Source organism: Typopeltis vanoorti, chromosome 13 (assembly GCF_054136105.1).
Source record: "Typopeltis vanoorti isolate ZY-2024b chromosome 13, IOZ_Tvanoo_1.0, whole genome shotgun sequence".
NCBI lineage: Eukaryota > Metazoa > Arthropoda > Arachnida > Uropygi > Thelyphonidae > Typopeltis > Typopeltis vanoorti.
Genome location: NC_143561.1, coordinates 70,256,258 through 70,272,240, shown reverse-complemented (window position 1 = coordinate 70,272,240; position 15,983 = coordinate 70,256,258). Strand labels below are relative to the sequence as shown.

General features: G+C 33.0%; 1 protein-coding gene across 2 annotated transcripts in view; it reads right to left on the bottom strand.

The window, feature by feature from the left end:
• Positions 1–5,648: 5,648 nt before the first annotated feature.
• The window catches only part of LOC150100272 (histone lysine acetyltransferase CREBBP-like), a 345,238-nt gene continuing 334,903 nt past the window's right edge, over positions 5,649–15,983 (bottom strand). For both annotated transcript variants that reach the window (XM_090403052.1, XM_090403053.1), the window contains exons 26-27: positions 13,523–13,849; positions 5,649–8,201 (exon numbers count right to left, since the gene is read on the bottom strand). In XM_090403052.1, the coding sequence (XP_090259178.1) occupies positions 6,531–8,201; positions 13,523–13,849 (1,998 nt within the window). In that variant the 3' untranslated portion in view covers positions 5,649–6,530. The remainder of the gene's footprint in view (positions 8,202–13,522; positions 13,850–15,983) is intronic.

The window sequence follows — 15,983 nt, the reverse complement described above, 5'->3', positions numbered from 1 at the left end:
GGCTGTAAATTCAATAAAAGTATGTCTGAATCATGTGGCTAAATAACAACACATAACACTCAGCTACATTCAAATGTGTGGTCTGGTTAAATTATGTTCTTTCTGAAGAGAACCTGGTTTATAAGGCTGTGGAGAACCCATTACAGCCCATTACATAATGGAGAACCCATTACATTTGTGTATTTTTTTTACACAGAAAGAAAACATCTATAAACTTCCTCCCTTTTGTCTAACATTAGAAGGTACCAAAACATGGAGAGTTTTTATGTCCATTGCAATTTTAAAATCATTCCCACTAAAGCTGATTGGCAGCATTTGTGTAATGCTGCAAATGGTTTGTACTATAACATAAATAGTACCTTTCAAGAAATTACAACATATATTGAATATTAATTAAAATAATTTTAATACTTCTATTTCAACCAAGTCAAATTGTCATCATCAGGGACCACAAAACAATGATACGTGCACGCAGGTGCTAACACTGGGTAAATGTGGCTGAAAGGCATCCCAAGTTGGGCCTAGAGTCTTAAATGTCACTCCAGTGGGCTAAATTGCTCATGACGGCAATTTGACTTTGATTAATACTTACAATATTGCTAAAGTTATTATAATTAGTATTCAATATACATTGTAATTTCCTAAAAAATAATAGTCATGAATAGCCAGCCTTTTTACCTGGTTTGTTCTACTACTAAATGTTCACTCTCCAAATTTTCTGTAGATCATTCCATGTTCTCTGGTCTTTGATCATTTGTTTTATTTTCTAAACCCAACTCTTCTCAGATCAAAGTGTTAAAACTTAATCATTTTGCCTTGTATACTATTAACTTGGTGTTTGCTGATTTTTTGCATTCCACATGAAGTTATCGATTCCCCCATCATAGTAACCTTCTTCTATTATATATTCTCATATTTCATGTATTCTCAAACTTTGTGAAAACTTCTTTATAAATTTAAGGTATATATATATTTTTTTATTTTAAAGCAGACTGCAATGCTTGGCCACTCTAAGCTAGGTTAGAGTGGCCAAGATTATGTTTGCAGTTATGTTTGTGATATTTTAAATGATTTACTATAGGCATGGAGTAGCTCAAAAAAGTACAATTAATTTCTTCTATAGTGCAGGCCTAGGATTACTTAGCACTTACATTTCTACAAGTTTACATTTTTTTGTGGGTATAATTGTTATATATATATATGATATAGACATATATAAAGACATTGAAAATCATATTATGACTGGCAGCAAGAAGGATTTTGAGTGCTTTCTGTTCTGACAGCTCATCCACATTCTTAATACAAGTATTATCTTAAAGTCACTTGCCAGTTTTAAACGTGATGCAACACTTCATCCCCTTTTCATATACTTTGGATTTTTGCTTCCATTCAATTATTCTTCTCTTTATATTTCCATTGTTATTCCTGGAGCTAGTTCTATTAGTAATTCATTCCAGTAAGCAATATATATATATATATACATAAAAACAAAATTGAAATCACTGTAGTGTCAATGCTAATTTAAAATGCTGTATTAAATTTGCTAGTTTTGTAACTTCTTTTTTAATCACTTAGTCTACCATAGTCACCACAATCCAGTCTTGAAAACATGCAACATTTAATTTTTCCATCTTGAATAAAAAAATTGTGTCTAAGTTAAAAATGTGTTACTTATTCCTAATTCAGTATTATAGATGCATTTGATATGTTCTTTCTCTATTTTCACTTGGTTATGTTTGTTTTCTAGCAAATTCATCTAAGATGATATTTTCATTTAATGTAGCGTATTTTGAAACAGATTTAAAATACCTTCTTATAATAATACATGGTCCATATTATAGACAGAGATAGCAGAAAGAGCAAGCATTAATGGGTAATCAAACACTTGGTTTAGCATCAAATCAAGTACACTTTCCTATATATCTTTCTATTCTAACTGCTGACCAACAAATAAACTATGTTTATTTGTTGGAGTTTTAGTGTTTTCAGCCTACAATAATTAAATAGAGGTCCTTGGGATATCTTCACTATTTTGCAATAACGTAAAAGCCTAGTCATTACCATTCTCCTTTCTGCCTGAATTCCAGCCAAAATCAGATGTAGAGGTAAAATTTCTCCCTTTGAAAATAATCATGATCTATTGTTTTCCTGCTTGTCATTCTCCTCATTTAATAATTTTTCAAAGTAATTATTCCAGATATTCAATTCCTTTAATGGTAATTTTTCTCATATAGCTTCCAGTCCATTTCTATATTTATTTTCTGTGTTTATCTTTCCAAAATCCTCCATAAAAATCAAATGCTTACTTTGATTGGTATATCACCACTTTCTTTATATATAAAATTTTCAGTCTCTAGGGTTTTATCACTGTTTTTACTTATATAATATATACTAGTGCCAGGGGGAGGGTTCGCCTCCCCCTGGCACCCAACCCCTGATTTCTGGACTGGTAGGCCGGTTCTCCTTGAATTCTGATGACTTGACATACAGATGTGACCATGATGTAAAAAGGCTTATTTTATAGATATAGGGTAGATATATAAATTTAACTGACAAAAGTTATATTTCGCATCAAGTCTCCTCTGTACATGCTTCAATAATGGACCAACACCTAAAATTATCATTATGAATAATAAATAGAAGTACTTTGTCATTTCTTCCTATGCAATAATCTCTTCAACAAGAACCAGATTTTCCTTTATGTCAGCTTCCCTTTTTTAATGACTCAAAGAATTCATTCCTTTTCTTCATTAATTTTCTCATAATCACAATATCTAGCATATTATTATTTTTTGAAACATTCACCTAAATGCACATACAACATCCACTGGTAGTTTATTCCACATACATACTATGAAAAGAACTCGGACCTTACATGTATCCTAACACCTGTCCTGAGCTGTAAAATCTATTGTCCATATTGTAAGAACTACTTATAAAATCATATGTTTCTACTATCTCCTCTCTTCTGTCCATTCCAGTGGTTCTTAACCTTTTCAAAGTCAGGGAACACTTTTGATTATAAGAAAAATGTGGGGAACACCAAAGGCATTAAGGTCATAAAACTAACAATAAAAATATGGACTTGCCTTTTATAAAAATGGAACTTATTTTAATGCAATACTTGAGCTTGTCGGCTTTTGCAGACTTCAGCAATATCATAATATGTAACATAGCTACCCTCATCTCTTTGTCTATATTAGGAAGTCTTTGATGCTTTTTAGTTTTTATATTGATTAATACTGAGAAACTGAGCTCACAAAAATGATATTGAAAACTGTAACAAAATTTTCAGTGCCCTTGGAGAGAGAGCTGGGCATTCAGCTTGGACAAAAATCCAAAATTCCTCAAGTTATTTCAGAGAATTTCATTTTTAGAGTACGATCCGTTGACAAGGTAACTAATTGTTCTTCTTCTTGTAATGAAAATTCACAACTCGATGTATTAACTGTGCCAAATGGATTTCATATTCAGTCATAATTGTGTGTATCTAAGGAAGGAAAGTAACTTGAAATCTTTTCTTTCAGTATTTAAATGTTCTGTTATAACAGAAATAATTCCCTCAACATTTTTATTATGTAGTGAAGAAACATATCTACTGTATTTTTTTCTGATATGGTTTTTCCAGAAATACTTTTTTCTGAAAAGCTGACAATTTGTCAGTGGATGTCAAAATATTTTCATTTTTCCCTTGGATACTTGTATTAACACTATTTAAGTAATTAAAAATATATCAGCTACATATGAATAGCATTTTCAGTGGATGTCAAAATATTTTCATTTTTCCCTTGGATACTTGTATTAACACTATTTAAGTAATTAAAAATATATCAGCTACATATGAATAGCATTTTACCCCTGGATAATCATCTTATTTCAGTGTGCAAAAGCAAAGATTCGTACTTGGCTTCCATAGACATGCAAAGTTTTTTTAAAAAGGCGTGCTTTCAAAGGTCTTGACTTGATGTAATTTATCATATTTACAACTTGGTCTAGTACAGGTTTTAATATTGCCGGTAATGTTTTTCAAGCCAGGGATTCTCTGTGCAAAAAACAGTGCACAGATATATCCTACAAAACATATGACCTATAAACGATATTCTATTGGTTTAGAAATCAATGCACATAGCAGTCTTCAGTTGTTACACTCAGAACTGTGTCATGTGACATCTTTCATTGGCAGAACACAAGTGTTCCGGGCAACACCAGTTAAGAACCACTGGTCTATTCCTTGAACTTTAAGGACCCTATTTTCTCAATCTGCTCAATTCTATAGCCAGTATGATTTTGGGAATATTCAATTGTTGTTTATTTTTAAGTTGGTATTTTTTTGTTTGTTCTCTGCATTTCTATTAATTTTGACACTCAAAATATGTTCTCCCAGGTGTTTTTTTTTTATTTTCTGCAATTTAAAGTCACCCAGAACACACAGTATATACAAAAAAATTCAATTTTATAAATCCATTTATAAAACTGCTTTGTAAAATACAAAAATTAGTTTTGATATGTTTGGTTTCCATAAAAAGTAAGTACTGTTTCACCTAGAAGGATACTTCTATTCAGGAATAATTTTTAAGGAAAGTTTTCCAAAAACCATATTCCCCAGTCCTTATTACTGTTAGTCAAAAATGAAGTTAATACCTACAAATGTTCTAATACCAGACAAAGCATAGCAGGTTGCTATGTGGAGAACTCTAGAATTTAAAAAAAAATTGACATGCTTTATGAAAGAAAGTGTCAAAAGGCTTCATTTCAGCAATGTAAAATATATAGAAATAGGGAATATTAAAGATCCAAACTTATTTCAAACCCAAATGTATGTAGAATTTTTGAAAGTTTCAAAAATTTGACAGGGGAGCTTATGAGAATACAATCATTAACACTGGAGTTGAATTAGCTTGCACTACTTAAAATACATGAGTGCTGCCCAGGCATCCATCCATATGCTTGCTTTTTATTAGTGCATTTGATAAAAGTTTTACTGCCCTGACAGTTGTTTTGAACGGATTGGTTTTCATCACTTAAGAAACCTTAAGAGAACAAAACAAACCCTCATTCAATACTAAAGCAATCTTAAGTCAGAGAGTTGTATTTTTCCTAAATGAATTCTGAGTCAATGCATAATAGTAATTATAAAAGAGCCATAAGGCTTCGTTTTGGTGATATAAAAACAATTTTTAAATTTTAATTAAACACTTACTCTTTTGTGTGTTATCTTTTTTTTTTTTTTATCCCTTACTTACCTGCAAATATTGGAATCACTTGCAAATATATAAAATAAATAATATAAAATGCTTCATATACGAACATTTTGTCATACTGAATGATTGAAAATTCCAGTTTCAGTAATTTAGTTTCTGTTTAACTTATATCTTTCAGAAATAATAAAATGATAAAAGCTAAGGAACAAATATAAAATTATGTTTACGGAAACTGCACAGCCTGAGAATTAAATATTCAGAATATGGTGTAAATCTGCAGTCAATGAAAAAAAAAAAAATTAAATTAAAAAAAAAATAAAATTCATAAATCAATAATCAAAGCTCTATTTATTCTGGAAGTTAAATCTAGTCGCTGTGCTTTGAATAACAAAAATGCATGTACATATGCTTTGAATATTTACAGCATTGGACACCTGAGAACAATGGTGAAAAATGTAATTACTAGCACTCCTAGCTTTATTCAAACCTCAAGATGTGAAGTGTGTACATTATGTACAATACATATTTAAACTTCAGCATCCTACAAGTATCAATATACAATAATGAATGGGAAGTAGATCCTGTAAGAATGAACAAATCATACACGTTGCAATGTCCATTACACTTTTTTTTGGAATATTTATGACAAACTATGTTCAAGAGTTTTACAATGCACACTTTATCTCACATGGGTCTTCATGATTGAGATTCTTGGGTTTTGCTTCCATAACAAAAAATTTTTTGCACACTATTGCTTATTAAAAATTATATAAAAAATTGGACATATCAGGCAAAGAGAGAAAGAAAAATAAATATATAAATGGGGGGAAGGGTGAAGGAGGGAAACATAAGTTACTGGCCAAGGAACACAATTTAAAAGTAGTTAAAATAATGTCACAGGATATGTCTTTAGCTTCTTCACCAGATAAATTTGCAAAATGGTCCTAGTCACAGTTTACTGACTTGCATTTGAAGATCAGGTTTCAGATACTATGAGGATTTTTCCCACACACTGGAAATGCATGGATTGTCAAAAAATTATCATCCCAAGAATGAACACAGTCAAGTATAAACTATACAAAATTCTGCATGATGAACACAGAATTAATAGTATACAATGTATTGTTCTGTAGAAAATATTACATACCGAAATGTCACAACTGCAAGAGACCATGCTCTTGTGGACAGGCAATATTTTCATAAGCTGTTTATAAAATTATGAATAATAAAACTTTTCTGTGGAAAATCCACATTTTTTCAGTCAAAATAATATGCACAATTTCTTTCACCAAATTCAAAATTCATTCGACTATTTATAACAATTGTAAATTATAAGTTTTCCACATATTTATTGAGCTGCTCATGATGTGACAACTGATTAAGGTCTGTTTCATCTCTTACTAGTCCTAAATCTTGACTCATGGGATTTTGTAACTGACTTGATAAACTACTATGAGACACAGATGGATTAGATAATTGCGTAAGCATTATGTCACTGTTAGGTGGTAAATGATCAGGTCCTGGAAGTCCTGATGATAATGAAGGATGTGGTGACTGTGTTTGAGTAGGATAATGAGGTGACGGCACTGGTTGTTGCCGTGGAGATGGAATTGGTTGGGGAGTTGTTGGTTGAGTTCTAGGAGAATGTATTGGTTGTGGAGACCTTACAGCTTGCACTAAATGGGTTGCTGAAGGTGGTGGTGATCTGACTTGCATTAAATGCTGAGATGATGGAGATGGCACAGGTGGCTGAGGATGTCCCATAATACTTTGAGGGCTCATTGGTGAATGGCCTGGAGAAGCCATCTGTTTTAGCTGCTGAACTTGTTGAGGTGATATAAGCATCTGTGACTGCTGCTGGGCATACTGTGTATACTGAGTTGTAGAGTCCTGGAAGTTCTGCTGAAGTGGATTAAAGCTAACTGCGTGAGGTGGCCTCTGTCTGTACATTGGAGCTTGTGGTTGAGAAAACTGTTGCTGCCTCAGAGCTAACATCTGCTGCTGTTTTTGGTACCACTGTTGTTGTTGTTGTTGCTGTTGTTGCTGAGAAGAAATCTGTGGAACCTGTTGTTGCTGAATCATACCACCTAACACAGCACCTTGACCAGATGGCATCATCTGTTGTTGTTGTTGTTGCTGCTGCTGTTGTTGTTGTTGTTGATGCTGTTGCTGCTGTTGAGCTTTGTTTTGTTTAATAAGTGCTACCATAAGCTGTGGATTAGCTTTCAAAATGTGTACCATTTGCTGCTGCTGCTGAGGTGATGTAGCAGATTTCATCTGCTGTAAAAACTGCTGAATAGTCTGGGATGGCCACTGCATATTCATAGGAGTTGAACTAGAAGGTCCATGCGGTTGTCCAACTGCAGAGGGCATATGTGTATTTACTGCTGCTGGCAAGTTTTGTCCTGGAACTAACATCTGTCCAGGCTGACGTGTTCCTAACTGCTGAGCTTGTTGAAGAGGTTGTTGGGGAAGTGGGGGTTGAGATATTAAAGCTTGTTGTGGATAAGTCTGTCCATCCCAACGCCCAATATTATTTACATTTTGTAGCATGCGGTTCGCTACTGAGGGAGGCATCTGGGCCATAGGTTTCTGCACTGGGGGAGTGGCAACTATATTTGATCCTGGCATAGTAGATGTTACTACTGGGTTACCTTTACCGTATCCAATATGAGGAGCCTGTTGACGAGCAGCTGCAGCTTGTACTTGTTGTACAGCCTGCAAAGCTCCAACAGGTGGACCTACAGTAGGTTTCATGCCAATTCCAGGTTGTGGTGTGTGAGGTGAAGTATGCTGTTGAGGACTGGATGCAGGCTGTGGTGTTGATGGAGCACCTGGACTAGGCTGTGGAATTTGTCCTGGCATTCCTCGATTTTGCATTGTAGCCATGCTGGCAATTCGTCGTTTGAGAATCTGAGCTTGCTGCAACCTCTGCTGAAGTTGTTGCTGTCTGAACTTATGCTTAATGTTCAGGCAATATGGCACTGGGCATTTTGCTTCCTGAAATTGAAAAAAAAAAAAAAATGTTTCAGTATGTTTTTAAGAATACAATTAAACAAAACAACACACACAAAATATACAAATATAAATAGATGCAAAATTACAGAATATTTATATTACATTTCTTCACAAATATTTATGCAGGAAATCTTAACACTTTCATTTCATTAATAATTCACTGTCGACAAATTTTAACTTTTTTTTGTTTCCTTTCCAGCTATGTATGATTCTCACTCAATTTCTCATGCTAATTTCAAACATGTTTATAATTTTTCCTATCATGTAACAATAGAAACAAGTTTATACCTTTTTTTATGATATAAACACTATTAATAATATCATACATGCAGAATGAAAGTCAACTAGAATGACTGTCCTAATGCCTTCCATTTATAAGATGAACTTGGTGTTTCCTGTTTCAGACCCCAATGGTAATCAGCTAACATAGCACAATTCCACTTATACTTGCTTTCCATCCCCATTATCTGCCAATGAAACCTCTCACCATGTTCATCACTTACAAACCCAAGATTTCTGGGAAAAAGTCTAGATGAGAGTCCAGAAAGTGTATTTTCGAGATATTTTGCATCCCATGTCATGATATGCTTTGAACATAGAAGAAATGATTTTCCTTAATCTGAAGATTTGTGGGTGCCCAAAAATATTTTCTGCAACTAACTTAAAATGTCCATGCATTAACTTCTTTTTGTTTAGAACTTCATAGGTTCAGAGTATTTGTGGTAAGAAACCTGTAACTAATCAGTACGTTACAAAAAACTTCAAGCATTCATACTGTGTTCTGATTAAGAAACTCCCTAACAAGTACATCTTATATCTGAGCAATGAATACATTTGAAATCTGGAAAACAGCTTTCCAAATTTGAAAATATTGAAAAATGGCAAAGGCATTACTTTTTCTCTTTCCCTCCTCGACAAATAATCTCAAAGCATTTTCCAACTATTTTAACTATGATGACTTTCTCCATACACATTTCTATCAGTGGTATCAATCAAATCTGTAATGTATTCATTTCTTACAATGCTTAAGATCAAAACATTTCAACCCAATCAAAGTGAAATAAAGGGGAAGTAGGGGCGTGGGTGGGTGGGTGTATCAAGGAGGTTTAGTCCTAACATGGAATCCTCTGTTCACTGGCAAGTACCTCATTCAAGATTCTCACATTTTGCAATCCTTACATCCATGTTCTTGACATATCTGATTAAGCCTTTTATAGATCATTCAATGCATTTCTCTATATGTTCTCATGCTGGTTTTGTCATTTGCATGATGAAAATTTTGAGCTATTCAGGAGGAAAATTCTGACATATTTGTAGGTAATTCACCTTGAACCAAATCTGTATAAAAATTCTTGTCGTAGGAATGTTAGGAGAACACTCTGGAGGTCATATCTTTCAATCCATTTTGGAATAATATTGTTTCATCTGCTGCTTAAGATCTCCTGAGAATTTCAGCATAACCAGTTAATAATGGTTAATAAGAAGGAGAAAACATTCAAATGTCCTAGACATGTGTCGAATCATTCAGTGACTATTAATTCCTTTACTGTTTTAATTTACATCTTAAGAACAAGTTCTATTTTATTAAAAAAAAATTCACATGCAAGACCAAGAAAGGAGGTTGGCTGCAATTCAGCAGTAGCTACTTTGTGGATATTATTGTTTTAACAAAAACAGTACCTATATAATATTAGCAAAGAATAAATTATGGTCATCATTGTGTTAATCATTGAGAATATAAATTCCCCCTCTGAAATTTGGGAATGATACCATCACAGCAGTAGCAACAACAGTATCACTAATAAAAATAATGCCAGCAGAGTAATCATTTTAAAATTATGCCTATTCCTTTCTCAGTGTTTGGCTTCCTTTACACGAAGAGGTAAACACAGTAATATGATACAGATCAAAAACAGCTTTTCTTCCCTCCCTACTAAAAAGTATAGACTAGATTATCGTAATGAATTATTCAGTGATAATTTATTATTATTTTAAAACTAATGTGGTGAGGTTGTCTGCAAGGATAGAAAAATCAGAACTCAATGGTGGACACAGAAAGTTAAAGCGGCAGTGAAGGAAAAGAAGAAAGCATATCAAAAGTTCCTGGCAAATAAGTCAGCTTGTGTTCTTAGAGAATACAGAGACAAATGTAAGAAAGCTAAACACTGTGTAAAACTAGCTAAACAAAAGTCATGGGAAGACTTTGGTAAGAACACAGAAAATAAATATCAAGAGGGTGGCAAGATATTCTGGAGGTTGAAGAAGCTCAGAAATGGAGGAAAGTGTGTCGCTAATTCCTTTTACAACACACTTTCCTCCATTTCTGATAAAGGTGACATGAAAACTGGAGAAAAAGATATTCTTCAAGTATGGAGTAATTACTTCGAAAAATTGCTAAATGAAACAAGCAGTAATGACAGCACAGTGGTAAAAAAACACTGACCAGGCATGCAGTCATGAATACATATCTATACTTGAAGTAGAAAAAGCCATCAAAGGCTTGAAATGTGGAAAGGCAGCAGGAGTACATGATATTAGACCAGAAAAGCTGCAGTATGGAGGTATAAAAGTCTTATAGTGGCTGCACTGCATAGTTCAGAAGGCCTGGACAGAGGGACGAATTCCCAATGATTGGAGTAGAGCTCTCATAATACCCATATATACAAAGGGAAATCAACCTGAATGTGAGAATTACAGAGGAATATCCCTACTGTGTGTCCCTGGTAAGATTTATGCAAGTATAAGTGAGAAACAGTTGAGAAGAATTGTGGAAGAAAAGCTTGGTGAAGAACAAGCTGGATTCAGGCCAAATAGAGGCCGTCAGGATCAGATCTTCACTTTACAACAAATAGTCGAGAAAGCATTGGAATATAACAAAAAATTTAAGTTTTGTAGATCTGAAAAGGCATACGACAAGGTGCCAAGACAGAAGCTATTCCAAAACACTACAGTTGTATGGTGTCAGTGGAGCATTATATCAAGCAATACTTAGTCTTTATTTGAGTTGTAAGTCAGCAGTTAAAATTGAAGGAATTAAAGGAAGATGGTTTAATGTTAAATCTGGTGTCAGACAAGGATGTACATTTTTCCCTCTGTTATTCATTATCTATATGGAGCAAATTATGAAGGAAAGTGGTATTAAACCTGATATTAAAATTGGAGATGTTAATGTCAGCTCTTTGCTTTAGGCAGATGATGTTATACTTCTAAATAAATCTCCTACAAGTCTGCAAGATTCCCTGGCTAAATTGAATAAATGTTGTAATAGATATGGTATTACAACATTTATATAGATAAGGATAGATATATATAGATAAGGTCAGCAATAACAAGACAAGGATAATGAATATAGGCAGGAGAACTGAAAACGTCAACTGCGTTGTGAATGGAGAACCTGCGGAACAAGTAAAACATTTCAGCTACTTGGCACGATTTTTAGTGAAGATGGTAAATTAAATATGGAAATAGACAACAGAATCAACAAAACACTGGTATGGTAGAAAGTCAACTGAATAAATTCATATGGAATAAGAGAGAAATTAGTCGAAACACTAAATTAGCTGTATACAAGACAGTATTCAAACCAGTTTTAACTTATGGATCTGAGAGCTGGGTCAGAAGTAAACCACTTGACCAAAGACTAGAGACTGCAGGCACGAGAGTCCTGAGAAAGATTAGGGGCACGAACAGATGGTATCAATGGCAATATCATATTAAAATTTTATCATCATTATCATATTATGATAATGATGATAAAACTTGAATGCAAATGTCAATACAAGAATTACGTAGTACATATCAAGTGATTAATTATTTATTTGCAATTATGCATGCTGGTTTTTTTTGACCAAGGCTCCGAGTTCAAATCCTACTGTGCAAATCTGGAAAAAAAATCTGACAAAAAACACATACACTCTTCCAACAATTCCAAAGAAGTTTACAAACTCGGGAGAGGCTTAAGTAAAATGCATACTCAAAGTTTAGAGAAAATGAGGTCAAACATGACACAAATTCTAACAGCACATTAAATTTCTATAGTTCCTTAACACTTCCTTTTTTATTTAAGGGAATGCATGAATGTTTAACTTTATACCATTCAGTTAGGAAGCTTCAGAATATTTACAAAGGTTCTATCTTATTAGCCAAATAAAATAAAAGGAAAACTTCTAAATGACCACATTCACATGCGATGTTTGTTCCAGAATGCCACACACATTTTATCTTATAACAAGAATCATTTGAACTACTTTTACCATTACAAGTTATTTTGATACAATAAACTTAAAAAAAAAAAAGGCTTAGATTGCATCTTGAGTGACACAAGACTAAACTTTAACAAGAGATAAAACTAAACTGAAAGAACAACAATACCACACAATTATCATTGTTCTTGTGGAAAGGATTAGACGTTGGTTATGCATTTTTTACTAAATAATTTAAGGAAATTACAACTTAAGTTCCTTGAAAATGGCAACGCGATGTTGCTGAAAATTGAAATATATTAAAATTTATTTTAATGTATATCCTAGTTTACGTTGTAATTTCCTTAAATTATTTAGTAAAAAAAATAAAAAATTATCATTGTCTTACATACAAGAAGGGGTTAATTTTTATTTCTGGTTTTGTTCATATTTAACATAAGTTTAATTTTTGCTTCCTGAGACAAGTTCTCTCTCCCCCCCACCCCAACACACTTTGTGAATATCTTTGGATGATGCCCAGTGTAACCCTAACATCCTACTTTATCAAAATCCTGAAGTGGGGTGAAAAAGTTCTATGTAAATTTACTCTTTAGAAGTAATGTGGGATGTCTAACTCAGTCCACCCACGGTACTAATGTACTATAAGTTTATAACTTTTCATGGGTAGGATCTGCATACATTGTAAATACAAGAATTTGTACACCAAATTTTTCACATAAAGGCCTCCAATTCTTGGTTAACTGATCTCCATAATAATTTACCTGATGTGTACATTTAAGGTGAACAGAATGCAATGACTGTTAAATACAATTAAGTTTCATTATTACTAGATTCTTATTTAATATTAAATTTCATTTATATACTTAAATAAAAAAAAAAAGCTGGACAATATTCACTGTAGCAAACTATCCACATATAATAAATTATTCCTGCGAGTCCTGTGGGTTTGTAATGAGAGTAGACTTATTTGTAGAAAACCCATGTTCTCCTTGGGAGAAATTGAGCATTTGAGATATAGTTAATTTTTGGTCAGGACGCTATGGAAGTTTGTTATAGTGAAAGTACAGTTATTCTCAAGAGTGAAGCAAAAGTTATCTTTACCTGACAGTGTTTGGCATGATAGCAGCATAATGCTATAAGCTGTTTGCATATTGGACAACCACCATTGGTTTTACGCTTACAACACTTGGCATGTTGAACTACCCTCTTCATTTTCTGACAACTAGGCAAGCGGCAGTTGGCATCTCTGCACTGACATGCATGAACAAGGGACTGAATACATCTTTGAATGGACAGTCGCCTAGATTCTTGTGGATTTGTTTGTTTCTGATCATTTGTTGAGGATCCATCATCCAAATCTAATCCTAATTTTTCCATTTTATGTGGGTGATCCTCCTTATCATAACAAGTAATACACAAGTCAAAATCCTAAAAAAAAATTATTATAAATACAAATTAATATATATATTTTATTTTAAATGACATTCAGAAATAAAAATATTCATAATGCTCTTAGTTACCTAAATGAACAAATATCACTGCTAATGATCATTTTAGGATTTTTCATGTAATCGATTAATATATTTAAGTAAGTTGAATATTCACATATTGGAAATTATGAATGGAGCACATTTCAACATACTATATTTTGATGGCTTAAGAAACAACATTTCTGCACCCTCTGCCTCCAAGTTAATAATATATGACAGACTAATGAATATGTAGCAAATGGGTGAGGGACAATGAATAGAAATCAGAAACATATATTTATGAACATTACATTAGAGTTTCTGAACACAATTTACAGATTTGCAGGAAATACAAAGGTTGTCAAGAACTGCAAAACAGCAGTTCTTGACAACCTTTTAACAAATTCTGTATTAAAAGAGGAATGTGTAGTGCATCCACAAAGGATGTGGAGAAATTGCAGATGTTAAATTATTATTATTATTACAGAGGCTCTTCTGGGAAGCCAAACTGAGACTGAGACCCCAAGTTCTACCTCCACCTGCTATGAGTTGCAAAATGTCACATATCTATACCATAAGATCCCCTTACCATTCCCTCATAAGAAAAATTTGGTTACCAACTGCTGGATCTTTTGAGCTGTCTCATCTTTTCAATTTAATTCTTCCTTTTTTTTCTTTTTTTAATATGTCTACAAGATACATACATATGTTTATAAGCGCGCGCGCGCGCACACACACACACACACACACACGCATATATATAACTTGTTCTTTGAGAGATACTTGTGCCATGAGGTTTCTTTAATTCACAAGAAAACACAAGGAAATGAGTAAATAGTATTTATATGAAAGCCATGTATTTCAACCTGAATATTAACAGGCCATCATTAGTGGTGAAAATGTTAAGTTAATTACAAGGCAAAATGCCAACAATGGGTAAATTACAATTACTAACAGTTTCCACAGTTATACCTCTGTGTGGTTTCATGTATAACATCACATAGTTCTCACTGTTTCAAATTAATCCATTGATTATTTGCTTTGCTTATTTCGTTGTGTTTTCATCTGAAATGAAGAAATATATATATATATATTAATTGACGACTACTTTTAAGTTGTTGTTTTTGATATCATTTATCATTCTTGGAAAATGAAATGTAATGAGTATAATATGTAATCGAAAAAGGATTTTAGACATAATAGAGATAATAACATAATTGTCAGATTTTACAATTTTTGATTATGCTCATCTGAATAGATGATCAGTTTCTGCCCTGATTTTTTCTCTAAGAAAACTAAACTTGCAATTCAACACACACACTACACTACACTGTGTTATCTACTGATGAAGCAAGCCAAACAAAAATTTGTAAGTGTTTTACCTAAAAGAATTCCTCCCCCCCCCTTCTAAATAAAACTTACATGTTAATTAGAACTTAAAGAAGACAGCTGATTATCATTTTAATATAATGCTAGTTTAATTACTAAAAAACTGAGTTTTTATTTGGTTGTTAGTAAACAAAGATATAAAATAAACCAACTGGTTTCACCACAAACTGTGTAGCTTCTTCAGAGCGAAAAAAAAATATAAATGTATGCATAACAAATGCAACATATATGTTAACCAGCCATTGTAGTATAAATAATAGAAATTCTTTTAGATAGTGGAAGGTGGAACAAGACCCACACTTTGAAATTTGTCAGCATTTAAACATACAATGCAAATCTAAACATAGTGAATCAACTTAACTGATGGCACAGCATGTGGAGTGAACACTTTTTTTTTTGCAAAAGAGTGACAGAAGCTTTATGGTATCAGTATTGGGCTCTCTCTCTGAATGAAAAGCTTGATTGAAAATTAAAAATTTAGGAATTTTCAATGTTTCTACACCTTTTTAAAAACCTAAGACAGTTTACATACTCTTCTAACATTTCTACTTCTCTAAATGACACACCTTGTGTTTAATTTCCCCCATCAAGGGCTGTTCATGTCTGAAAAATAAGCAGCATGTGACAGAAGGAGCTCTAGGTCAAAGAGTGTTAGATTTGATTATAGTGTAAGAGAGCATTTCAGTTAAGATGTAATTATTCTG